The sequence below is a fragment of the Poecilia reticulata genome, linkage group LG1, assembly GCF_000633615.1.
Source record: "Poecilia reticulata strain Guanapo linkage group LG1, Guppy_female_1.0+MT, whole genome shotgun sequence".
Taxonomy (NCBI): domain Eukaryota; kingdom Metazoa; phylum Chordata; class Actinopteri; order Cyprinodontiformes; family Poeciliidae; genus Poecilia; species Poecilia reticulata.
In genome coordinates this window covers 25,706,397-25,732,800 of record NC_024331.1, presented here as the reverse complement: position 1 = coordinate 25,732,800, position 26,404 = coordinate 25,706,397, and the positions used below count along the sequence as shown (strand labels likewise).

Genomic DNA, 26,404 nt, shown 5'->3' with positions numbered 1-26,404 from the left:
ATAACTCCAGTAAAAACAAATGCTTCAGTTCTTCACAGCTCTGAAGCGAATGTTTGTACTACTTTAACTAAAAAGCACAAACAAAAGCAAAGGCATTGTTCTACACCAGTAGGAGGTGACAACTTTCAGCTCTGCCAGAAGATTATAACACTAGAAAGATAAAGTCTCTGTCCTTCACTTAAACCAGACCAGCCAAAATGTTTGGCTTGTTGTACAACTTCATTATGAATAAAACAAACATATTATGATGTTAATGTTCCCAAACTTGGACATCTGTTGGTCAAACTCAACAGATCTGAAAACGCTAAACACAATAAACCGTAACTTTATGTCTAAAATGTCACTCAATGAGGAAGAAGCCACATTTTCCCAAGCAAAATTCAAATTACAGTTTGAAAATGCAAATGTCAGCTGATTAAACTGAATTTAACAAATACCAAAGCATGGTGTTTCTCATGCTACGAAGCCTGAGAAACACCAACACAACTGTGAAGTACGGTGGTGGCAGCATCATGTTGATGACATGTTTTACAGCAGTGGAAAGCTGCTGCACTTCACAAAATACCATAGAACATGAAAAAAGAAAATAATGCAGGAACATTGAAGCAAGATCTCAAAAAGTTAGGTAGAAGGTCAAGGCCTAGGCGTTAATGGACACTAATAATAAGCATATCACCACATTATTTGTAAATTAGCAAAAGATTAGCATAAAATGTATGATCGAAGAAGCCACCACAAAGTCTTGACCTCAAGCCCATAAAAAATAGCAGCATAGATGGAACGTGAGTTATCAACTTAGTCTACTAACGTCATTCAGCTGCACTAGTTTGACAGAAACTGGGCCAAAGTTTCTGCAAGTTATTGAGAGGAAATTGTGGAAGAATTATGTCAAGTCAATCAATACAAAAGGCAGTTTTACTGTTAAAAACCAGCCCTTTATTCGATACTTTGCTTCATATAGAGTTTCTGTATTCTCTGCCATTGAGAAATTATTTTTTACTTGAAGTTTTTAATTTTACAAAATCACCAATGTTTGTCCGTGACGTATATAATGCGATAGTATAACACTATAAAGCTTCCTGGAAACTGCCCGCACTGTAAACAACCATCCTCCACTGCGAAGAGAGAAGTGAAGAGTTGAAAAAGATGGAGTTTAATCTTAAATATTTGGACTGAACGGCTTTGTTTTCTTCCTCCGCTGCCACCGCTAAAACTACAGACTATAAATCTAAAAATCAACATTATTGTTCACAACTTCTTCTGCTCACTGATTGGCCTGGTTGAAATTATATCAAATGAATCCAAGTCAATGAGAGGAATCCCAGACGGAGCGGAGAAGGGAGATGAGAATCGAGTGAAATTACAAAGAATGGCAAAGGCTGGGCTAAAACACTAAGAAATGGTATGAAAACTAATAAATACACTAATAATTTTGATAGCGTGCACTGAAATAAAGCTTCAAAGAGTCAGGCAGTGAAGAAAAGATGTCTTCAGGTTTCAAATGTACGCTATAAATTCACTTGCACAAATAGAGATGAGACAACATAAAAAAATCCCCACTTATTTTCATTCTATTCTAAATATCAAAATAAATTAACTCAGTTGCAAAAGGTACAAAGTTTCAACATGTTTGTATCCAGTCCTGATGCAGAAGTTGTTTTTCGTGAAGCCGTGCTCTAATTCATAAAAACTTTCACGGTCCGAACTGCTACAGGTCTGTTTGTGGTTAAGTGAAACTAAAAGCTAAAACTTTAAGATGTTTACTGCAGCTCTTATCACGGATAATCTGAAACCAAAGGTTTGTCTTTGCCAAGTAATTTCAAGGTTTGCAACAGGCTGTTGCATTGTGCTTTTCTCAGCCTGAGCGGTTTTCTTTTAGTTAATCAACATTTAGTCTTAGAGGAAGTCATCTCACATAGTTAGTTTTTGTGATGGCTGCACACAAGTCCATCAGTGGTTGTGGTGAGATGCACACAAGGGAAGGTCTTTCCTGATTGATATCGCCATAAGACTACGCCCTGAACTACCAGAGAGCCTCAGCTTCACACCAAAAACGCAGTTTTCCTCTAACATTCATGGCAGTTATCACACCAGAAGCTCAAGTTCTGATTCTTCTTCTTCTTTTTGACATCTGCCTTGGTGTTGAGCTGCATTCTTACAAAACATATGCATGAATCTGCAAAGATCTGAGAGGCTGCAGCATCACTTGTCACCTTCATACTGACAATGCAGTTTCCATAACACCTTTTTCTGCTCTGTGTCTTTGGACAAATGCGTAAGAAAGAAACTGATCTCAGAAAAACAACGTTTACCTAAGTATCTGTCACTTTCATCCGTTTTATCAGCACTAATATTTATATTTTAATTGTTATGATCTTTTGAAGCAGTTTCGATTTTTATGGCTGTTATTACTTAAAATACTACATTAACATACAACACAACTACCACAGTAATGCCGCAGCACAAACAGCAGCCATCGTTTTGACAATACCACCCACTTTCAGTCACAAATGTTAATAAAACAAACAGATGCCACTGTGGGAGGAAAACGAAAGTACACATTTCCTCTGTGAACACTGAGATAAGAGTTTTATCTTTTTATACTTATATCCATACGTAGCAAACAAGTAAAACTGCACACAAATTAAACCTCACTAGAAATTGTTTTGTTTATTTAGTTAATGCTTTTAAAATGTGCTGCTAAAACACAAAGAGGAACATCTGACATTCCCTTTTACAAACCTATAAGGAGGTATTGATTTGCACCTCTGACCACAAGAACCAAACCAATTGAGGTTTTTTTTACCGGAAAGCTTTAAATATTTTCTCACCTGATAGTCCGGTAGATTCGGGTCAATTGGGAACCAAAATTGCAACATTTGTTACATTTTCAGCTGCTGTGGTTCGCTTTCACACTGCACTGTCAAACAATTCAAACCCTTTGAAAAACCTGTTTCCCTCCGCGCCTGTGGTGGCGCTGCACCGAGAACAACTGGTGAAACACGAAAACCTCCGAACAAGACCTTCCTTCTTCACAAAATGTGGAGTGGCGTCAAATTTTTGTGATTCTAGCATTTATTTCATGTCTTTTGCAAAAGACCATGAGTCATTTCTTCCACTAGTGCTAGACACAGGTTTGTTTAGGTTGCATTTACCCAGAATGCCCTGCGCTGTCATCCCATTAAGTAATATACCTAACCTGTTGGATGGCAGTTCACTGCCTGTGATTGCCACATTACGTATATTTTTATTGACTGTGATGTTTAAAAAGACTAGTGGGTGCATTATGATAAAGGAAAAGAAGAAAAAAAAAGTCAAGGAAAAGTGTTTCTATCACACCAATAGTGCCTCGATTACAGACCTGAAACCTCCGGACCCAGCAGGTTTCCAGCAAAAGTTGCAGCGGCCGATCTGGATAAGACGTGAACCGGCTTTGTGAAACTGAAAATCCAGCGCTAAGTCTGAAGTCACTTCAATAAACAACTAATCCAGCTAGCATTAGCAAACACCTAAAGACTTCTGACAGATTACTTCAAAGATCTGAACAAATAAAAGTCAGTTTCAAATTACAGAAAACGAGAGATTACGCTTGATGGACTCAGACCTGAACCTTCAGGGCCAAATAAAGGCGATTACAAAGTCAGCCTTCTATCACCTGATAAACATTTCCAGGATTAAATAATTAATGTCTCAACCAGCTAGGGGCTTTTTATCCCCTCATTTTACAGCTCATAATTTTAAGGAATTTTATGTTAGTTCACTGTAAAAAAAATTTAGTCATGTGTCACTCAGACTCATTTTGGTTCAATTAAAATAAAAAAAAGGCAAAAGGTAAAAGACCAAAAAGGGACTCAAGATATGCTAATATGTCTTATAAAATCACAGAGAAACAGTTTATGTGATACTTCATCATTTATGATTATCTCCAGAATTAATTGAGATACTTAACTAGGAAGAGAAATAAATGAAAATTGTTTTAATAATACAGATTTTATATGGAAGCAGGAGGGGCTGAAATTTAAAAACAATCTAGAAAATATTTTTTCTTCAAACTCAGAAATTTCCAAAGTTTTTCTTTTTTTTAGAATATTTATGAGACAAATCTAAAAATTTCTAATGTTTTCCTCCAGCAAGTTTTATACTTTTAAACTCAGCAATTTCCTTTTATGTGTGCGTGGTGTGTTTTTGTTTTATTGTTTTTTTGTTGTTGTTTTTTTAATAGAAAATTTCAGATTTCTCTTCTAAAATTTTAGCCTTTTCGAACTCAGAAATTTCCAAGATTTTCTCTAGAGGATTTCTGAGATTAATCTTGAAATATCTGAGCTTTTTATAGAAAATGTTCGACTTTAAAAATTCAGAAATTTCCCTCCAAAATGTTTTTATTTCTGAGATAATTCTCAAAGCTTCTGATTAAATTTTTTTAACAAATTTTTGACTCCACCTTGTACAAGATGGATTTCTGAACTGACCTGTAGATAAAAAAAAATATACAAACAAATGTCCTGCAAACATCAATTCCCTTTTGTGACGTCATCCCACACCAGACAAGTGGGCGTGTCCAACTTGTTTTCAGGAAGGCACAGTCTGTTTTAATTCAACACATTGTAAGAAAATAGCAAAACAAGTAGAAGTTTTTACCATTACATCACATTGTAAAAGTGACAACCTACATTTAAGTCAAGTTTGACTGATTAACAAAGACCAGGCTGAGTAGGTGCTTTAAAAAAAACAACAAAACTGATGTATAATTAGATGACTTCACAGTAATGAGCTGTTGAGGGGAATTACACTAAACAACAGCAGCTATTTTTACTCTGTTGCGACTCACCAGCTTGTACGCTGAAATACAACCATTCCAGGATCTACTAAGTCAAAGAAAACATTTATGTCCAACTTTAATTTGTGTCTCCATTCAGCTGAAAGTCTGTTTCAGTTAGCGTCGTGTGTCTGTAGTGTATGTAAACATAACCTCCTACAGCCATTGAGAACAGATGGAGGACTGTAAGGTGGGCAGCGCAGGAATATGACAGACATGGCGCCCAGAAGTAACTTTAAATGGGGCAGCAGATGGAAAACTCAAATGAATAACTGGACTTGTTTGGGTTTGGACGGGCGGGTAGAGCAACAAAGGGCTTGCCGAGGCATGCCGACAGCTAGTTTCAGAGCGGTGGGGTAACAACGGCAGTAAGAACCGAACATTACCACCTTTAGCTCGTTTTTACTTTAGGTAAAACAAAAGGTAGCACACAATGAACCTGGTTACTCAACACCGTCTACCCCAAAACAACATTAGCCGCTCTCATTTAAAAAACACCACGAGTTACCAGTCAGTTGCTAAATACACCAAACGTCTTTAAATGTTTTACTCACCTCCAAGCAAAAGTAGTTGGCTTTTTATTCATGAGCAGGTGGTAAATGTCCGAAAAACTACAGTTAGATTGTGACAAGTGGTGTGTCACAGACTTCCCTCTTTCTGTCCTCCGACATCCTTATTTTTTGAATGCAGCTTCAGAAAGCAGAGAGCTCCGAGGAGGAGGCGGAGCCATGTCTTATCTTCAGAGGGGGAGAGTCTCTGCCTGGGTCCGTTCCAACCACCTCCAACACCCCGGAGCTGCGTGTGGAAACTACCCGCCGCAGTTACTCCTACACAAATATGCACCGAGCTGCTGCCAGGCCAGGCTGTGTTCAGTTCCTTCGGCTGGGACGGACCACCAGAGGCGATTCCAGACCAAATTTACCAGGGGGCTACCCCATTTTTTTGGGGGGTCATTACATATAGAAAAAAAGGAGTAAATTTCCCCCAAAAGAGTCAGAAATGTTTAGATTATTCTCAGAAATTTTCTAGAAAAATATCTAGGAAATTTCAGAGTTCGAAAAGTAAAAAAAAAAAATTAGGAAAAAAAATCATAAGTTTTGGCATTAATTTAAAGAAAACATGCTGAGCTTAAAATGTTTAAAATTTCTGGGGAGGAAAACAAAATCTGAAATATTCTAGAAAAATATCTTGGAAATTTCAGTTTGAAAAGTCAAAAATTTGTTAGAAATAAAAATCAGTTTTGAGATTCATCTAAAAAAAATGTATTAGAAAAAAATCTTGGAAATTTCTGACTCTTTAAAATCAAACATTTGCTAGGAAAAAAAATAATTTTTCAAGATTAACCTCAGAAATCTTATGAAAAAATCTTGGAAATTTCTGAATTTGAAGTCAAAATATTTGTTAGAAATAAAAATCAAATGTTTTGAGGTTCATCTCAAAAATGTATTAGAAAAAAAATCTTGTAAATTTCTGAGTTTGAAAAGTCAAAAATATCACATTTTGAGACTAATTCAAGAGAGAAAAAAAACTATAAACTTGCTAAGCTGAAAATATTTGCTCAGGTGGGAGAAGGGGGGAATCAAACTTTGAGATTTGTATCAGAAGTTTTCTAGAAAAGTTTCCTTTTCTAGAAAAGAAAACCTTGGAAATTTCTGAGTTTGAATAGAACATTTTCTGGAAAAAAAAAATCAGAAATTTTAGGCTATTTTCAGAAAAAAAAACTGGAAATATTTGTTAAATTTAGTAGAACAAAATCATTTAGAGGTTCGTCAAACATTTTCTAGAAAAAACAAGAACAAATTTACTAGATTGTACTATAAAATAGTACTATGTGACTGGAGACACATAATACTGCCCCTTTAAAAGGTGGCAATTAGTCAGAAAACTGCAATCAGACTCTAATCAGAAATATTGCAGATTAAAACATGCAAATTGTTACACCATTTTTATTGATTCAGTTCTAACAGTATTATAATCAGTGTAAATTAAACTTCATCCCAAAAAAAAACTACAGTGTCAGGAAAAACAATACAATCGTTTCTTTCTTTTATTACATTCTTTGTCAAAATTACTACATTTTAGATTAGCACAAACTAATTTCATCCTCACAAAAATAAAAACCCATGAGATTAACGGTTTAGTCAGTCCATGACAATAGTCGTCGTTGAAATCACAGGTTTCACCACTTGTGAAAATACAGAAACTATTGTGCAAAAACACCCTTCTTCTGTTAGATAATGAAAATAACATTTCATTAGGCACATATTGATACACAAATCAGTTTTAAAAGTTACAGTGACGCTTTAGAGCAAGTTATCAATACAATCCTAAAATTGTACAAAAATACCCAAGTTTTATAGCTACTTTCCATTCAGTGCCAATCTGACTGCTGATTACAATTAATTTAATTCGATTTACTTTAATATAGTTAATTAGTCTGGTATTGGTAAAGTAAAACTTAGAAAAGTTAAAGTATTTTTTAAAGTTCTGAAATGTGTCCTGTTAAAAGCAACAGCTTTAAAAATGAAGCTACCCAGATGTGCAACTTTTTAATGCGTCAGCCCCACATGGTAGGGAGGGAATAATACTAATGCACAGACTCCACGCTGCGCACAGGAAGGGGATTCTGTCACCTTTTGCTGTTGCCAGGAGTCCAAAACGGTTTTCCTAAAAGATTGTTTTTGTACAGTATACTTTACCTGCCAATCAAAACAAAACTGTGATTTTCAAACATACAAGATCATTCGTAATTTAAACAAAAATTCAAAAAGGGGAACTAAAACTACAATCCCAAAGTGCATAATTTAATACCAGCAGCAAACTACTGTTCTCCTGTTATCTTCTGGTGAACCTGCTATTTGTGCATTAATCTTAACTTTTATTAACTGGAATGTTGGAGGGAAGCCAAAAAATTCAAGCTGATCAAAGTTCAAAGAGGAAAGGAGGAGAAGTTCAGAGTGGGAGAAAGGTTGGATCAACTCCTTCAGTCAGGTTTGACGATGCTTGTGACTCACTAGATTTTTGGGAGTATTTATATATACGCAGTGTGCAATATTTCTGATGAAAATCTGTTAAATGGAAAAAAAGCTTTCATATTTTCTGTCTCAAACACGATACTTTCATGAACTATTATAAAAATCATATCAGCAGAATTCAAATGAAAAACACTATACGACTGATACTCATGTACTCTTAATCGTTGTTTCTTCTTTGTTGGTTTTAAAAAATGATGAAAGACATTTTCGGTCTATTTCCCCGTCACCACCATGACGCTCCAGTTATCTGCCGTCTACCAGGAATTTAGTCGCGTTTGTAGAGTTAAACTGACATGGATGGAGAGCTAGAACTGCGGTAAACACCAGCAGAGAAATCCATCACAGGCCTGATTTAACGAGTTACTACAGAGGAGGTTTGTGCAGCTAAAGGTTCCCAGCTGTTGGTGGAGGTCCGTTTCATCAGCCTACAGTTTGGACCGCAGCGGCTTCAGGTACTTCTGGAAGGATTCATGGACCTGAAGGAAGGAGGGGAAAATCCACAAATATCAAAAACAAACATGGACAAAATCAGACAAATACATTTTTATTTCTATATTCTTCCTGCAATCTGAGTAGTGAGATCAATGTTAACTAAGAGTTTTCCCTGAATTCTGAGAATTAAAGTCTGAATTCTTTCTTTTCTAAAAATTCTGAAAAAAGTAAGAATCCTGAGTAAAACAAAAGTCAGAATTCTGAGAATTCTCAAATTTTCTTAGAATTTTGAGGAAAAAAAGTCAGAATTCTGGGATTAAATCAATATTACGACTTTTTTTACACCAGGGTTCAGGGAAAATTCTACGAGTTCTGACTTTAATCTCAGACGCCTTCGACAGCCACGAATTCTGAGGACTTTTTTTTTCCCCTTAGAATTCCTGAAATATTCAGGTAATTCTCAAAATTTTCTAAGAATTCTGAGAAAACCGGTCAGAATTTTGGGATTAAATCAAAATTTGCAGAATTACGACTTTTTTACCCAGAATTCTGACATTTCCCCCCCCCAGAATTCAAAGAAAATTCAGCAAATTCTGACTTTAATCTCAGAATTCTGACTTTGTTCCTTCTCAGAATTCAGAGAATATTCAGGCAATTCTCAGAAATGTTAAAGAATTCTGTGAAAAAAAACTCAGAATTTTGATATTTTTTTGCAACAATTCCGATCTCCTAATTCTGATCTCCTAATTTTGATCTCCTAATTCTGAGATTAAAGTCTACAGAGTGTGATGACTCTTCTCTTTTTTTTTTTTTTTTACCTCTGCGGCATTAAGAGGTGAGCGGCGAGCCCACTCGAACATGTTCTCGTAGACGTTTCCGTCGTACCGCCCCAGAACCGAATTCAGCTTCTTGTCGTGGACATCGAAGGCATCGACCAGCGCCACAGCGTTGGGTCGCAGCTGGGACAGAAGCTCTTTGATGCGAACTGAAATCTGCAGAACCTGGGGCACGCTCACCAGTCCAGCCTGCAAGACAGAAGAATGTTTACCAGAAACAGAATCAGCTTTATTAGCTAGGTTTGTGCGCAAAACCAAAAAATTGACTTTTCACTTTGCTCTCGATGTACAGACATTTCAAATATGAAGATACAAAATTTGGAGGAAGATTAAAAAATATATATAATTTCCGTTTCTGTTTTTTTTCTTGCAAATATGTATATACACAGAATGTTTTAACAAGACAAGACATAGTTAAATTAGTGCAAATAGCGCTGTGTAGAACCAAAATAATGTCTAAACATTTTGTGTCCAGGATGTGTGGGGTCTGCAGATATGCTAGCTACACCTTTCCTGACCCTCGATCTGTAGAAATCTCACAGAACTGATTGTTCGTTACAGTCTTTACTAGCGGTGTCCAGATGCAACTTTTTACTTACAATACCATAGTGATATTGGCAGCATTGAGCAACAATATCGATGCGATACGAAATCAGCACAAATCAAATGCACTTTTATTACTTATTTTGTAGTGTGGAATATTAGAAAAGGTTAACTATAGTCAACCAACTGTTGCCAATTTAGCAAAAGTGGAAATAATTAGCAACTTTTCAGACATCGGAGCTGGAGGGTCAGGCTTTTTAAGGATCTGTGATCGGTCAGAAAACTGGAATCGGTTCGCCGCTCCTGAACGTACCTGCAGGAAGTCTCCAGAGTTCTTTGTGATTCCATGCATGGCGTAGAGCAGAGCCAGTGTTGACAGCACAGAGTGTATTGCTGTGTCCCCAACGCCTTTTAGCTTGTCATTAAAGACTTTCACCACAACATAGTGACAGTGGGCCTAAAGAGACGATATCAGGGGAAAATAATCAATACCAGGGATCAATAAATGAAGTAGACACTGTAGGACAGAAAAATCAGACTCTAAAGGCAAATTAAATGAATTATAATCAGTCAATACAGGCTTCTCCCACCAAAAAATAAGAAAATAAAAAAAATTATAGCAAAATATCTGGTTAAAAATGTAAATAGAAGAATATGGAAAAGGTTATTTACATATTAAATTATGTTTGTAAAAGCATCTCATTTATGCGTTTTCAAATGAATTCACTAGAATTTAATCAGTCAGGTTTGTTTGTATAACAGATTTCAGCAACGAGGTAATACAAAGTGCTTTACATCATAAAAACACAAAAATACAAAGTCATAAAACATGGTCAGTATATGAAACATTACAGTTTGTCAAGTTCCATCGTTAAAAATCACCATTACACTTCAAAATGTTGGATAATGTTTGTTTCACTGATTATGTTTCAACAGCAACTCTAAACAGCTGGCTTTTAATCTGGACCTAAAGGAACTCAGTGTTTTGGCTGTTTTTCAGTTTTTTGGAAGTTTGTTCCAGATTTTGGTGCATAGAAGCTGAATGCTGCTTCTCCTCGTTTGGTTCTGGTTCTGAGGATCCAGAGCAGAACCAGAACCAGAAGACCAGAGGGGTCTGGAAGGTTGCTATGACAACAGCAGATCTTTAATGTGTTGTGGTGCTGAGCCGTTCAGTGATTCATAAACTAACAGCAGGATTTTAAAGTCTATTCTCTCAGTGTAGCGACTGTAGAACTGGGTGATGTGCTCCAACTTCCTGGTTTTAGTCAGAACTCCAGCAGCAGCGTTCTGGATCAGCTGCAGCTGGAGGATTGATTCTTTAGATTTCTTTAAACTACAAACTGGCAGACAGGAACTTACGTCCGAGGCTCTGACCAGGTCGATAGCGCTGTTGTTCCAGGCGTCCTCCTGTGACTTCCTGCGCTGCAGCTCCTGCTGGATGCTTTTCGCCGCCATCTCAACTAAACTACAAACACAAACCTTCATTAGTAAACGTGTCGTTCAAAAAGAAATACAGTTTTCTCCTAAATACGCTCCATCTGAACATGATTTAATTACAGTGTGTTTAGGAACAATTCAGAAGCTTGTTCGAAAACAGAGAGTAAACTGGAGACCAAGTTTAAAATCGAAAGCGTATGGGAGGATTTTGACGGTTTCCAAGACGATGGCTGCCTGAACCGAATGGTTTGGATTCATGTGTAAAATGATCCAGACCTGATTCTCCATCCAATCTGTGAGCTTGAACTACTTCGCAAAGAAGAACGGACCAAACTTTCAGTTTCTAAATGCGAAATGATGGTAGAGAAACACCTGGAAAGCTGCAATTACAGTAAAAAGTTGGTTTTACCTCAGGAAGCTGAATACAAGACATGTAAAATACAGAAAACTATTAAAACTTTGCTTATTCAGCTTAATCTAATTTCTTTCTACAATTAATTGTGTTTGATGTACTTATATATGCCTTTTATTGCTTTATAATTTTTATTTCCAGTTGACCTTGAGCGCTTTTAAAGTCGCCTTCAAATAAGATTGAATATTATTATTATTATTACCAATCCTTTTTTTATCCACTTTATAACCAAGAACTACGTTGAGTTGGTCAAATAAAATCCCAACAGAAAATGAAGCATCCAAGTTTGACCTTTGTGCCCACGCAGAGTTCTGACATGTTTTCAAAGGTCAAATTCAAGCAGTTATAAATTCTTCTTTGCACCATAAAAATACCTCGACATCATCAAATATTGGATTAATCAAAGTTTAAAACAGCTGTCATGATATGTCTGTCTGCATGTGAACAAATACGTAACAGAAATAAGCAGGATGAATGTGTTTAGTTGGGTTTTGCTGGTCTGATATCTGGGAGTGGAGCACCAGGTTTGGTCTCCCTCCGACAGGCTGACAGAGACTCTTTGTGCTCAGCACAGCTGATACTCGCAGAAAATGGATTTAGACATGACTAAAGTGAGCAGCATGCAGTGATGTAATCGGATATCATCTTACTCCGAGAAAACAATAGAGGCAGAACTACGGGTGCAACGGACTGAAGCGGATTAAACACCATCGTGTGGAAAAACGTTATTCCATTACAATTGATCAACTTGCTACTCATTGGGTGGAAATAAGGATCTATTGAGTGACGCACTATAATGAAATCCAGGTCAGATGTGCCTTTTGATGCATGCAGAAAAAATAGTATTTTTCATCAATTAAAAAACAAATATTATATCCTAACAAACAGAGGTATTGAGCTACAAAATAATAACCAATTAGAGACGAGAAAAAAACAACAAAAATAAAATAAACCAAAATAAAGGAGGTACACATTAAAAAGGGTGATGAAACAGAGCATAACAAAGAGGTAAAGTGAAATTGTTTAACATTTGTGGCTTAGGATTTATTTTTCTTTTAACCTTGGCAGTTATTTTCTGATTTGCATTATTATTTTCATTTTCTCTTATATTCATCGTTTTGATTCATCTAGGGTGGAGCAGAAGTGGGAAAGAAAAAAATAAACAAACAAAATAAAAATTAAAAGTATATGCCAAAACAAAAAATAAATTATTTAACAATAATTATGTATTAAATTATGAATAATTTAAATAAATAATTTAAATGTTAATAAAGAAATAATTTATTAAATTATTAGTCTGAAAGTCTGAATTTGACTTTAATATCTGAAAGTAAGATTTCAGATATTAAGTCAGAATTTGGAAAAAATATATATATTTCCAGCTTTAATCTCAAAACATGCAAAAAAAAGAATAATGAATTAAATAAATGACTTAATCTTTATTTTGGGATATGTTGTTATTTTTATTTTGTTTGAGTAATTAAATAATTAGATAAATAATTTATTCTTTCGGGATTTTACTAGTGGGTTTTCCCATTTCCTCTTTGAGGATAATAAAGGTTAAACTTTACTTTTGCTCTCAACTTTTTCAGTCAACAGGAAGTTGGCGCCCCCTGGTGTTGAGCATTAAAAGGAAATGTATGTTTCTGAATCTTTGCAGGGTAATTCTGCACAGTGGAGGTTGTGACTTACGTGGCGGCTCTCTGCTGGTAGACCTCCACCAGGCTGCTCAGGTCATTGATGTCCACCAGGGGGCGCCTGGAGGCCACGGCCTGCGGCTGGACCCTCCGGTTCTGGGACTCGTTCAGGTACGACACGATGCCGCTCAGCTGCTGGCCCTTTTCCGCCTGCCGGTAGCTCTTCACTAGATATCTGCAACCATGAATATTGCAGATACTCACACAAGAATATTAAAGCTTGAAATTAAATTGAGGAGCTGCTGAAGCGAGATTGTCTAAACAGAAAAGCCTTGGGCGAAAAATATTTATTGTGTTAACAGGAGCTTGGATGAGGTTGGAAAAGTATTATGACCACTGAACAAAAAATATTCTAAATTTAATCCATGAATTCTGAGAATAAAGTATAATTTCAAGTATTACAGTCAGAATTCTGAGAAAATTAACTTTACTTTTCAAATTCTGACTTTAATCTCAAAATTAATTTTCCCTGAATTTTAACTTTAATCTCAAGATTCTGATATTAAATTTAGAGCGCAGATTTTTTTTAAAGCAGAGATCCGAATTTTGAGATTAATGTCAAAATTTTTTGAAAAAGTCTAAAGTATGACATTAAACTTAGCAGTTTTTTTTCAGAGATTAATGTTAAAATTGAGAAAAAATTTGAATTTGACTTTTTTTCACAATTCTTATTAAACTTTAATTTCAAAATTCTGAAAAAAAGGCAGAATTAAGATTAAATTTTCTTCTGAATTTTAACTTTAATGTCAAAAATTTTGAAAAAAATCAAAATTATGAAATTATTCTCAGAAAGGTGATTTAAAAAAAATTCAGATCCATCCCTTTTCTGAACGCCCTTGTCCCTCAGTGGGATCGGGAGGTACTGGTGCCCATCTCCAGCTAACGTTCCGGGCGAGAGGCGGGGTCACCCTGAACAGGTCACCAGTCTGTCGCAGGGAAACACAGAGGCACACAACCATGCACACACACACACTCACACCTAGGGACAATTTGGAGAGGCCAATTAACCTAACAGTCATGTTTTTGGACTGTGGGAGGAAACCAGAGTACCTGGAGAAAACCCACGCATGCACAGGGAGAACATGCAAACTCCATGCAGAAAGACCGGGGCCGGGAATCGAACCCAGAACCTTCTTGCTGCAAGGCAACAGCTCTACCAACTGCGCCACTGTGCAGCCCAAAAATTCAGATTTTAAAGTTAAAATTTCAAGGAAAAAAAATGAAAAATGAATTCTCTTTAAAGTTAAACTTATGGAAAAGGTCAAAATTCTGTCCCTAAACTCAAAATGAAAGTCTGGATTTAATTGAGACTTTAAATTAAGAATTTTTCAGAATTCTGAAAAAAGTCAGAATTTTGACTTTTTTTGCTGAAAAAGTAAAAATTCTGTTTTGAGAATTTTGACAAAGAAAAGTCATATTTTTTTTCTTTTTCTTAGAATTCTGAGATTAAAATCAGAATTCTGACTATTTTTTACAGTGACCCTAATCTTTTTCCGTACTTGGACGATAAAAGAAGCATTCATGTGTTTTAATCAGTGCAGCATGTCTGGATCTGTACACTGTGTTAAAAGGGATGGTTTAGTGTTGCAACATCAAACGCCGATTGTCAGCACCAAACCCAGTTCATGTTCTTATGGCTACATTATAAGGAGTGTTGAGTTACATTGAAACAGCAGGGCTAATTGGTGAAACTCAACAGAGCTGAAAGCCACAAGTATCTACATGAAAACAACTGCATCATTTCCAAATCATTCGTTCCTTTGCAGAGCTCACTGCAAATCGAGTCAGTCCCTCCCATTCACTCCAGCTTTGTTCTGTCTGTGTGAACACCACGTTCAGGTATGAACTTCCTGCGAGGGGAACATTTCTGGAACTGGACGCGGATCCTCAGAGGGAAACAAAGACCGAATATCATCTGACAGGTTTCTAAAACTGATCTGCTGACCTTTACAAAAAAAAACAGCCGCCGTGATAAAAGTCGGATTGTTTCTGTGTCCTGCTCCTTTTGCATTAAACTCGACCCAGGCAGGCTGGGAGCTGTACCTTGCAGTCTGCAGCATCATGACTGTGTTCTCGCCCTCGTAGGTGCAGGTTGGGGTAAACTCAACGTAAATATCGGGCAAGGCACTGCTGCGGGAGTAACCGTGGCCGCCGCACGACATGCGGCACACTTCGATAGCGGAGTTGGTTTCCCAGGTGGTGAAGGCCTTCAGGCCCGCAGAGAGGGCATGGAGCTGCAGGGTAGAGGGAGAACCAGGTTAGAGACTCAGCTCAGGGTGGATATTATTCAATACTTCCAGATAAATTAGTGATGTGATTCACGGTCCACACACATTTTTGCCACAGTAAAATTCAACCATTCTCAAGGTAAGTTTTCAGATTTTTCCACCTCCACACTTTGGAGATAAAAACAAAAGAAAATAACTAATGAAGATAGTTTTAATTCACTATTACACATAATTGATTACTGTCATTAATTATGTATTGTAAAAGTATTCTACGAAGCAGCGACAAGAGAAATTTAAATAAAACAAAATTGTACATTTTGAAAATTCTCACATGCACAGAAACAAATAAAGACTGGACAACATATCATGACACGTTTTTAAGCCATAAGCATTTCATATTAGTCTATATTGATAATTAGTGATTCGTTATTTGCTTTAAATATCTGAAAAAAACTGGCAAACCGATGGTGTGACCGTTCCCGTTCTATCCTTAGTTTCATCTCAAGCTGCTCATTTTCTCTGTTTACTCCGTGCAATCGTTTTTTATTTTTAAGCAGTTATGAGGCTTGGTTTTGAAACCTGAAACTGCCACCAACCAAACTTAGATCAGTAATTTCTTTTGACACAAGCCTTAAGTTTAAAGGTCAGTGATCCGACAGGTCCGTACCTCGGGCAGCTGGTTGAAGTCTCCCTGGTTGATGTCTTCAGAGATCCGGTGGTATATCTCCGTCATGTACTGGCCGACAAACGTGAACGCGTAAGCCATGGAGAGCAGAGGGAAGAGCTTGTACTGCTGCGTCTGGTAGTCCAGGATCTGAGGTTCTGGCTCTCTGCAGATTGGAAACGCAGAGGTTAGACTGTCCTCTGCAGGAGGACGTGGCAATAAATCAGATGTTTAAAGAGACACAAACATACGGAACAATTTCCATTTCCTGCTGCATGCTGAGGATTCCTGAACCAGTTTGGGGAAATAAAAAAGTTCTCCACCTGGAGAACTGTGCTCCAGGTGGAGATTCAGCAAACAAACTTAAAATAATTAATATTTAAAGCCAAACAAATACCAATTTTGTTAAAGAAGTGGTGTTATGTGTTTTCCAAGCACAAATCCCCATTTTGCAGCATGATCAAGTAGCTATGTTACCTTCATTGTTATAAAAATTTTGACGCCTTGAAATTGGGCCTCTATGTCTTTAAGACATCACAATAACGCTCCTCCATTATACCGGTTGGACTGAGAAGGTGCATTTATAATGAGCTTAGCAGGTTCACAGTTCCATCAGGCTTTTGCTACTTGCTGCTGGCTAGTCTGAAGGAGCTGAGGAAATGTTTTGGGAAAATAAGCGGCGCTTTGTGACAGCAAGCCTTCTCAAGGCTTGCTGTCACATGCATGAAGGGATCAAAGCAACTCCAGGTGCGTTTTTGACGAGGAAATGACATTATAACCTGATGTAAAGCTAAAAAAGTTGATGTTATGTAATACTTTTCAAGCTCAACCCAAACTTTTTTTAGAAGAGCCAGTTTTGCTCAGGTGTGAACTTTAAGCCACTTCACTGTCATTTCTTCACATCACTGCAAATCTTGCTAAAAATGGATTTATAATACAGTTTACAAGGTTCAATTAGGCAAATAAAAGCCAAACAATACAATTAAGTACCACTGCATTTAATAAGTATAACTAGTCAAAGATTAGGTAAAAATATGGAAAATCAAAAAATTTTTTCCATCTTCAGATTTATTTTTTTCCCCTAATGTTTTTCAAGATTGGAAAATAATCAAAGCAGATTCACAGTTGTGTGTAAATTTAAATGCACGTAAAGTGATTTCTGTGTGAAACCGTTGTGCTGCAGTGTGTGCTGCAGTGTGCGTCTCCTGACCCCGGCCGGATCTCAGACTGGTGGCGCACGGCGCTGTAGCGGATGGCGATGGTGCAGGACTTGGACAGGGCGCGAGCCGACTCGCCTACAATCATGGAGCGGACGAACACCATGGTGCCGTAGGTCAGCTTGGAACTGGGCGGCTTCACGTACGTCCCGTCCGGCTCCACCTGGTGGAGGAAGAATCCCCAGTTTAAACGTTAATCCATCCTCAGGATCACTGCCACTTACTGGAATCAGCATTTTAAGGTTTTACCTAAACAGCAGGGTGGCAACCACGTTAATATTTTACATTTGGTTCCAATCTGAAGACAAATATTTGATACTCGATAACATTTTCACAATTTTGTCCAAAAACAAATATTATAATTTTATAATATTTTAACCCGTCATGGTAAAATCAATTTAGCCCTATCTATAGATCTATCCATACATGTATTTATATTCATTTATCTAGATTTATGAATCTCTACATCTCTTTATATAAATATATATAAATATACACACACATATATGTAAATAAGATAATTTATTTGTGACTCAACAAACATCTTATTTGCCGTTTTTTCTTTTTGAGTTTTTAGATCCTATTTTATCATTTGTTTTATCTCTTTACTCTGAACCTTTTATGTGTCTGGAATATAGATGATGATGTTATTTCCCTCATTAAATATGAATATTTTGATATAAATTTGCCCCTTGCAGCCCAGTCTCTTATTCTGTTGTATATTTTGTACTCTAGTTTGAATTTGCAGTTTGCATTCATCTTGAAGTTGCTGCTCATACATCAAAACTCGGGACATTAAAGAATATTTCTATCCTACTTTAAAATCCTTTATGATATTATTTTCCATTGTGTTCCAAGCGTTAGTAAAGAACAACCAAAAGCGTTGTGAATTGGAAAATCTCCGTCAGATCTGGCAACCCTGTTTTCAACTGAGCAGCATTTTAATGTTTTCAAGATCTCTATACATATTATCTTTTCAGGAAGACAATCAAATCACCTTGGAGTATTTCATCATCATGTTCTCTCGAGGAATCCTCACGTTCTCCAATTTCAGAAATCCGTTATCAACTTCATTAAAGCCAAACTTGGGGCCAATATCACCGACTACGATTCCTGCAGCAGGAAAGCAGAAAAGATCATGAGAGACGGATGGATTTTCTGCAAATGCTACGTCCAAAGAGACCAGACAAACTGAGTTTACCCGGCAGAGGTTGGTGAGTCGTCATGTCCCGGATGGGAACGATGAACGCATGCAGACCGTGGCAGTTTCCCAAACTGTACAGCTGGGCCAAAACAATGGCATGGTTGGAGGTCTTCCCCACTGGAACAGGAGGAGACAGAGGGGGGATGATTTCTGCTCTGCCTGAAACCCCAAACCATCAGAGTATCTGTGATTGCGCTTACGTCCTCCAGGCCACCATTTAATGGAGCTGACGGTGGGACTGTTCAACACAAACTCCTGGGTGGCCGGATCGTACGTGGCTGTGGTCTCCAGGCCTCTGAGGTGTGTGCCTGCATCCAGAAAACGTTTAAATCCCCACAGAGCTTTGGTAAAATAACAGTGGAACATTAGGGATGCACGATATTGGATTTTTGGTCGATATTCGATATGCCGATATACTAATGCTCATTTGGCTGATAACCAACACTGATATTTTTTTCCTATATTTATTTATCGAGTTTTTATGGCTTTCTCTACTGTGGAATTAGACTGCTGCATTATCTTTGTCAATTTAGCCTGCTAAAAAAAACACAAATACTAAAAAGGAGGCTGAAAATAATGTAAAACTTTCAACTTGCAATATATTTAAAGTTACATTTTTGACATTTGCTCTCATACAGAGCAAATTTGACCTTGTCACTGGTTTGTCACATAAAAACAAACCAGTAAGTCACTTTTACATCAGTGAGTTATTTTGACGGAATGACCGATGTCTGATATAAAGTTTTACAGTTGATGTTTGCTGATACCGATACCATGCCAATAATATCGTGCATCCCTACGTAATACATTTCACAGTTAAGACAATATTACAACCTGCTAACGCCACTTGGGCTCAAATTATCCTCAAAATGTATCAGAACTTATTTACATTCAAAAAGCCAATTCAGTTTTTAGGTACAACACAAAGGGTGACGCAGCTTGTCGTGTTTGACAGATCTCAACGTAATTAAATGCCATAACACGGCAGTCACAGGTAAACACAGGCCCTTAAACGACACTTTGAGGTGAAGGAGAGGAAAGACGGTTAATCTAAATGACGCATTAGAAACACGGAACAATTTCTAGCTGTTATTCTTGAGGTAAAAGAGCATAAATTAAGGGAAGAAGCAAACATTAAGCTTCAGTTTTTAGTTGCTGTAAACAGAAGATTATCAGCTTAAGTAAATCAAACTAGGATTTTTCTCATTAGAGGCAATAAACACAACCTATAACAAGCTAAAAATTAATTTTAGCATCAGTTTCAGAGCTGAAATATTTTACTGTCAAACAATAATCCAGAAAAAATTAACCACAGATCAGGGGGTCTGCAACCTGTTTGAACCTTTCACAATGGCTCTTTAACGCTGTAGCTAAAAATCATAAATGACTAAATAATATTTTTAAACATTAACAAATGCCTGGGCTGGTAGTTTTTCCAGTTTCTTCGTGGAAAAAAATAGAAAACCTTCTGCAAGAGAATAACATTAAAAAAGTTGTATTCTTTAGATGCAACGTTGGAAACTATTTGCTGTTTCTTTGTTTAAACAAAGTTTTGTCAACAATGTAATGCAAAAAAAAAAATTATCCACTTTCTATTAAAGGTTGAAAATTTTAAGCTAGAAATGAAATTACTGCTGATTTTCTCTGGTACATATTTATCATAAAACATTTGCTGTTCAAAACATTTTATTTAGCTGGACTGAAAGCAAAAAATGTCTCTTTGAATCATCATTAAAGCTTTGTAAGTGTTTTACATCTACAGCAGCCTGAGAAGGCAAAGCTCACTATTGTTAAAATAATTTATAATTTTATTTATTTCAATTAGAGATGCACCGACCCCCTTTTTCACTTCTGATACCGATATCTGAGGTTTAGCATTGGCTGGTACTGATCCGACAGACAAAACAGCACTGAGTTAAAACATTTCTTTTTTTAAACAGACATAAATGTACTATTAAATGTAAATTTATTTTATAACTCTGCACCAGTACAGCCAATGTAAAATAAATGGTAAAGAATCTGATACTGACTAAAACTAAATGTTTTTGTCAGCAAATCTTCTCCCAAATGTTTTATTTTTTTCTGTGTTATAAGTTAAATAATCTGCCAACGTAATTAATACTTTTTCATAAATATTAAGGATGTATTCACTTAAAACAAGCTCCTACATCTTTGCTGAAAAGTTACTTGTAAGTTTGTTTTATCTTATTTGAAATAATATGTTTGAACTAGAAACTAGACTAAAAATCCTTGGTAGGATTTTGTGTTTTTGTATGTAGAATGAGCCTGAATTGACCGTTGTCACCAAAATCAGATCTGGAGGGTTTTTCCAATATTGGGACCGATACAGATATTAATACTGGATTGGTGCATCTCTAATTGTAATGGGAAAAGATCCTGAGAGTGGGAAACTGTAAGAAAAAAATAAAATGTTAAAAATCCATAAATTAATTTTTTTCCAAAAAACCTGATCAGATAGAAACATTTAATCAACTCTGATTTTATCAAAACTAATCACTAATTGATTGAGAATCGTCCCTTTAACAAAAACACAGCCGGTTCGGACGGGTCCGTTCTCGTTTTACCGTGGCCCATCTCGGTCTGAGCGTAGGTGCCGATGATCTCTAGGTTCCAGGCGGGCATGAAGAACCGGTCCATTTGAGCCGGGCTGGCCTGGTTGAGCAGCGTGGGCAGGAACATCGCCAAATGGAGGTCCAAGGGCGATGGCCTGCCGGGGTGCACACAACTAGCCGCGCAAGACGGGGGGCAAACAGGAGGAGCAGGAGGGGAGGATGTGGGAAAAGGTGGGGGATAGAAGGCATCCCATAGATGAATCAGAGAAAAGAATCACATTGTTTTATTCCCAGAGGAGAAATGTGAATGATTTGCATGGTTCAAGGCGACAGAGAGGAAAGCAGTGAAGAGAGAAGACAAAACAGCTTGTGAGCATTACATGCATATTGGAATAGTTGATTCAAGCAAATGATTGTCATTTATTGAAACTTCACTCCTTCATTTTCCACTTAAATCTCCCTTTAGTGTCAGGAATTTGGTTCTAAACCAGAGCAAAAACATTTACAAAACACCAGAGCATCAGTCCAAAACGTGGAAGAAGTTTCTTCTCCTCTCGATTCAGACCTAAAGCAGGCAGACGCTGCACATTCAGAGGCCTCGTTAGCCTCCACGATCACACGATGCTGTCTGTTCACTCGTTACACCCCATAATCTCTGGTCGCCATGGATCCCAGCAGCCAATCCAAATGCAGACTAGGAAGGCTCAGATTGTTATTAATGTGAATTATTTGCTATTTTTCCATGATTTGTAAAAGATGGAAATCAATTACGAGACACAAAGCGTCGTCATTGGTGAGTTATTATAATACAGAAAAGAGAGTAAAATAAGAGGAAGTTTTTGAGCTAACTGATGACTGAAGCGGCTCTGAGGAAAACCGACACTACGTTATGATAATTAGTTTATTATGTTAACTCTACAACAGGTGCAGAAGCATTTAGGAAAGTATTTTGTTAGAGAATCATCGCTCATTAGCAGACAAAATGCGGTCCTCGACTACATGATTCAGATCTGTCAAACACGCACAAGAACTTCCCATCGCTCCCCATCGCTACCAAACCATTTTACATTTAAAAAATTGTTGTTTTTAACGTCAAATGAGGGCCTTATGAATCGATTCAGTAAATAATTTAGCTTCAACATCCAGGACTGACCGTGACCCATCTCAGTTTGGGCATATGTGCCCAAAACCTGGAAGGAGTCAGCCAGAGGCAGCCATTTCTTGGCCTGCTGGGGGTCGCAGAGTCTGCGCAGGCTTGGGATGAACATGACAACGTGCAGCCCGAAAGGTTCCTGCTGGTTCCCCTTAACCATACTGGACGAAGAGGGGTTGAAGTTCAGGTTCAATAAATCAACAGACAACACACACATTTACTGATATTAAACAAGATATGTGAAGGTAAAACTGACTTATCAAACATTATTTCAGCCTGACATAGAAAAGATGCCTCAGTGATAAATTGAGCTAAAAATTTTTAAATATCACTTGATAGTTGTGTGTTATTAAAAGATTGGAAGATTAATACCTGAACACCAACTATAAAGTCTTAACAAAATGCAAAAAAAAAAAAAAACTTATATAAATAAGCAATGCTAAGCCTGGTGGGGGCACAAGTAAAGCCTGGTGGCCCGCCAGGCTTATAATACACCGGGGAAACCCTGTTTATGCATTGGCAGCATAAAGTTACCTAAAAAAGAATTAATGAATTTTTTTTTTTACTATCACAGTAGTGATGATAAAATTCTACATCAATATCGCTCACCTCTATTCTGTACAAATCACAACAAATTTTGTACAGTAGATATTGATAAAAAGTTATTTTTCCACAAGGCTGTGTAACTTTTGCATTTCTAAAATAGTTTTATTTAGCTGATAAAAATGGCAGACCAGTGATTTGTTCCACAAAATCCCAATAAAATGGATTAAAGTTTCTGGTTACAACGTGACTTATGTGAAAAGGTGGAAGCATGAATCCCTTAGCAAGGCACTGATTAAACTTCTCTACTCTCCACTGTAGAAGTGGCACAAGCTGGCAGCCACTCAGCCTTTCACACACTTTTAATCTCTTCTGAACTTTGCTCAGACTTTTGTTTGCTTCAAACCCACAGAGGAGTCTACAGACATTTTTCTAGACTGTCCATTATGCTGAATGTCAGATTAAAACAACCACTGATTGTTTTGTTATGGTGACTGCAAATCTGCAGCTAACCTTCTGACTAAGATGATTAAACTTCCTGAAAAATGGGGCCTATTTGGAGAAAAGACAAATCCATTTAGATTCCTGATTTTAGCAGCTACGTCATTTACTGCTGGGTGGGTTTGGATAGCAGAGACTTTGACTGTAATCATAAAGTTCATTTAGTGATTTTAGAACGGCTCTGCACTGTAGTTAGTTAATGACATACTGTCACAACAAACAATAAATCAATTTATCACATGATAAATTAAAACAAACTGAATCATTTCCATTCGCATCATTAACATTTTTCCCCCTTTTTTCTACTAATATTGATCTTCAATTTGATGCATTTATCTCAATGTACCTTTTTTAAGGACAATTCTGTTTACAGAATCTTAATAAGTCATTTTATTGATTGTTTCTGTTGTTTTGTTTATTTATTTTGGATATTTAAAATGTCTTCCAGCTCCGGTGTTAAATGTTAATTTGAAACTAAAGTTTATTGATCTTTGAGAATGTATTCTTGCATTATTATGCCATCATTACTTTTACATTACTTAAAAATGGTTTCAAAACAACAATATTATTGTTTATTGCAATAACAATGTTATTGTTCAGCAAAATATGTTTTCATGACAGACATACAGGTTCACTGCAGTCCTGTCTGGGAAATGTTTAGTCTGCTTGATTGAAAATAATTTCCTCTCATAGATCAATATATAACAGCGTTTCTTTTTTGAGAGCTTCAGTTTTTGGTTAATGTTGAACTTTTTAGCGTCAGTTTATCGCAGTGATTAGACGGCAGAGAATCGTTTTCTCGCCAGCGTCGTTCTCCGTCTGCGTACCTTTTGTAGTGATAGATCTCCTCCGGGTCGGCGATGCCATACTCTCGGAGCTTCAGAATCATCTGGGCGCTTTTTCGAACGGCCTGGTCGTAGCGTTCGCTGCGAGACAGGAAGTTTGGGTCGTCCTCGTTGAAATCTGGGTCACTGAAAACCAGCGCCTCTACGGAAGACAAACAAAACGTTAAACTACATGTCCAACAGCAGAGAGAAGGAAACTTATGAGTATTTTTTAAGTATGGTCATACAAATCTAATGCATCACTTTTTACTTTTGTACAATATTTCACAGTAAATGCCAGAAAACTAAAGAAATATCAATAAGACAATAGTGTTTGAATTTAAATTTTAACTAACTGTTGACTTATTTTTATTTTCTAAAGCTGGTGTCAGTATTTAAAAGCCTTAGCAGTCAAGAGTTGATTTGTCTCATCAATTATTTTTATTTTATTTACCCGATGATTTCCCCTGCTGTCACTTTCGTTTGCCCGATTTTCAGAAACACATGAATAAAGGACAGAACTGAGAAATGTTTCCGTCCTTTCGTCAGTGGCATTCAGGTCAAATGCTTTAAAATAAATCAAAATTTATTTTTTCAATTGGTAAATATTGTGATGACAATATGCCTACTTTCTTTACTCTTCATGTGTGCTTCTATCAGCTATAATCTTTATAATTTTAGGCATTGTAAGCTGTGTCCATTGTGAACAGCTGAGACAGAAAATACAACATTCATATGTAAAGTAGATGTTCATAACACTTAAAATATGCCACACAATATTTACTGCATTTCAAACAGTTCATATATTCTACACAATGATCTATTGCACAGTCCGACAGATTACCCTTTAATATAAATCAAAGCATTTCTTTTCTGTCTGATTTTAACTAAACTGAAAACAAAATACAGAAAAGCTCATTACACTGTCTGATGAGTTTATTTCATACAACAACAGTTTGAGAGTTTTGATGGATTTTATTAATGAAGAGGAATAATGTATTTTTCTCATCACTGATCATAGGAAAAAAAAATCTAATTACGTTGATCTCCAGTTAGTTTAAAATGTTCAGCAACAGAAATAGTAAAAAAAAATAAAAATACAAAACGAATCAATATATCTTCATAGCATGAGACCAAAAATGCTAAAAGGAAATGTTGCTCAGTTCTTTAAAATGTTGCTCAGTTCTTTAAAATGTTAGCTTTAGCCGTTTTTTCTTGGCATTTTCGTGTCTTTCTAAATACTTTAGAAAGACTCATAACATTTCCAAAAGGAATAACATTGACAGTGTAAAGAACACACTTTTTTATTAAGCCATTTTCCTGTTTTTTTTTTGTTTGTTTGTTTGTTTGTTTTAGAAAAGAAACATAACATTGAGAAAATGTACTAAACATAAAAGCTTGTTCTTCCAGTTAAAAATCTAAACAAATGTCTAGTTTTCTTCAGAGTCTTGGATCTTTTCTGGCTCTAAGCACATTTATTTTGCTGAACCGATGGTAAAATGGTTTTTATGGTAGTAAAGGTTGCTGTACTATGATAATGCATGCTACTTAGCCTGATGTTTCTTTGAGATGGCAAACAACTTACAAGGTTTATTCAGTCAGGATTCAAACAACAGAATCGACACCATGTTTAATATAACTTTAAACATTGACTTGACATGACTCAATTGAATTATTGAGTCATAAAGATCTTTTGACCTTGTTAATAATAATTTTTACTTCTACTAAGTGCAGCCAGTCTTAAATTTTAAAGCTAATTGATAGATAAAACTAACAACCGAATTTAGCTGTGAAAATTGCTCATTCAAAATAATATAAAAAAAATCTTAAAATATCTCTTTTCATGGGACCTGTTGGAGAAATTTTTCTAAATAACACTTTAAAAAGACTCATAACCTTAACTTGGGATGCGTTTAAAAATGTGTTGCAAGCTTTGAAGTAACAGCTGTCCAAATTAATGTAGCAGCTTCTAATTGCAGCAAATTAGGTAAATGTACACAACCGCAGCTGTAAAAATTTAATTTCAAGCTCACCAATTTGTCGTCTTCTTTTGGTCTTTTCCGGGCCTCCGTCCAAAATGTACGTAAGTTTTTCGACGTCAAACGAAGCATTTTGACGTTCTCGTGTGATATCAGGATTCATGGCTCTATAAATAAAGCGAAAACCTCGTCTTTATGGGCGGAAAATTAGCTAAAAAGTGTTGAATAATAAGTAGAGGTACTCCGGTAACCTGCTGGACCTGGGAAATGCATCTACTGCGCAGTCGCAGAGAGGTGGGAACGGTTACGT

General features: G+C 36.5%; 2 protein-coding genes across 3 annotated transcripts in view; both read right to left on the bottom strand.

Annotated features, from left to right (window-relative positions):
- LOC103469703 (inactive rhomboid protein 2) overlaps positions 1–5,684 on the bottom strand; it is a 51,891-nt gene extending 46,207 nt beyond the window's left edge. Inside the window, exon 1 of the mRNA XM_017304256.1 lies at positions 5,371–5,684. The gene's annotated coding sequence lies outside the window, so the exon portion shown is untranslated. The remainder of the gene's footprint in view (positions 1–5,370) is intronic.
- Positions 5,685–6,745: 1,061 nt separating this feature from the next.
- Positions 6,746–26,365, bottom strand: acox1 (acyl-CoA oxidase 1, palmitoyl). Of its 2 annotated transcripts, none has more exons than XM_008417617.2 (14): positions 26,149–26,365; positions 24,119–24,278; positions 22,248–22,408; positions 18,722–18,829; positions 18,519–18,638; positions 18,315–18,430; positions 17,311–17,480; positions 16,104–16,266; positions 15,252–15,442; positions 13,204–13,383; positions 11,022–11,127; positions 9,976–10,119; positions 9,102–9,308; positions 6,746–8,327 (listed from the first exon to the last, which is right to left on the bottom strand). In XM_008417617.2, the coding sequence occupies exons 1-14, from the start codon at positions 26,255–26,257 to the stop codon at positions 8,277–8,279; spliced, it is 1,986 nt and encodes a 661-aa protein (XP_008415839.1). In that variant the 5' UTR covers positions 26,258–26,365; the 3' UTR covers positions 6,746–8,276. The 2 variants fall into 2 exon arrangements, with proteins under 2 accessions (XP_008415839.1, XP_008415829.1); XM_008417607.2 differs by lacking the exon at positions 22,248–22,408 and adding an exon at positions 21,107–21,267 and having other exon boundaries at positions 26,149–26,364.
- Between the last annotated feature and the right edge of the window lie 39 nt (positions 26,366–26,404).

What these genes read in the sequence shown, in the direction of transcription:
- acox1 (XM_008417617.2), bottom strand. Translation starts at nt 26,257, where the DNA reads ATGAATCCTGATATCACACGAGAACGTCAAAATGCTTCGTTTGACGTC. An exon ending in TGATGATGAAATACTCCAAG is followed by an intron (nt 17,481 to 18,314) that starts GTGATTTGATTG and finishes TTCCTCCACCAG; the next exon opens with GTGGAGCCGGACGGGACGTA. An exon ending in CACCTCTTAATGCCGCAGAG is followed by an intron (nt 8,328 to 9,101) that starts GTAAAAAAAAAA and finishes TCCTTCCTTCAG; the next exon opens with GTCCATGAATCCTTCCAGAA.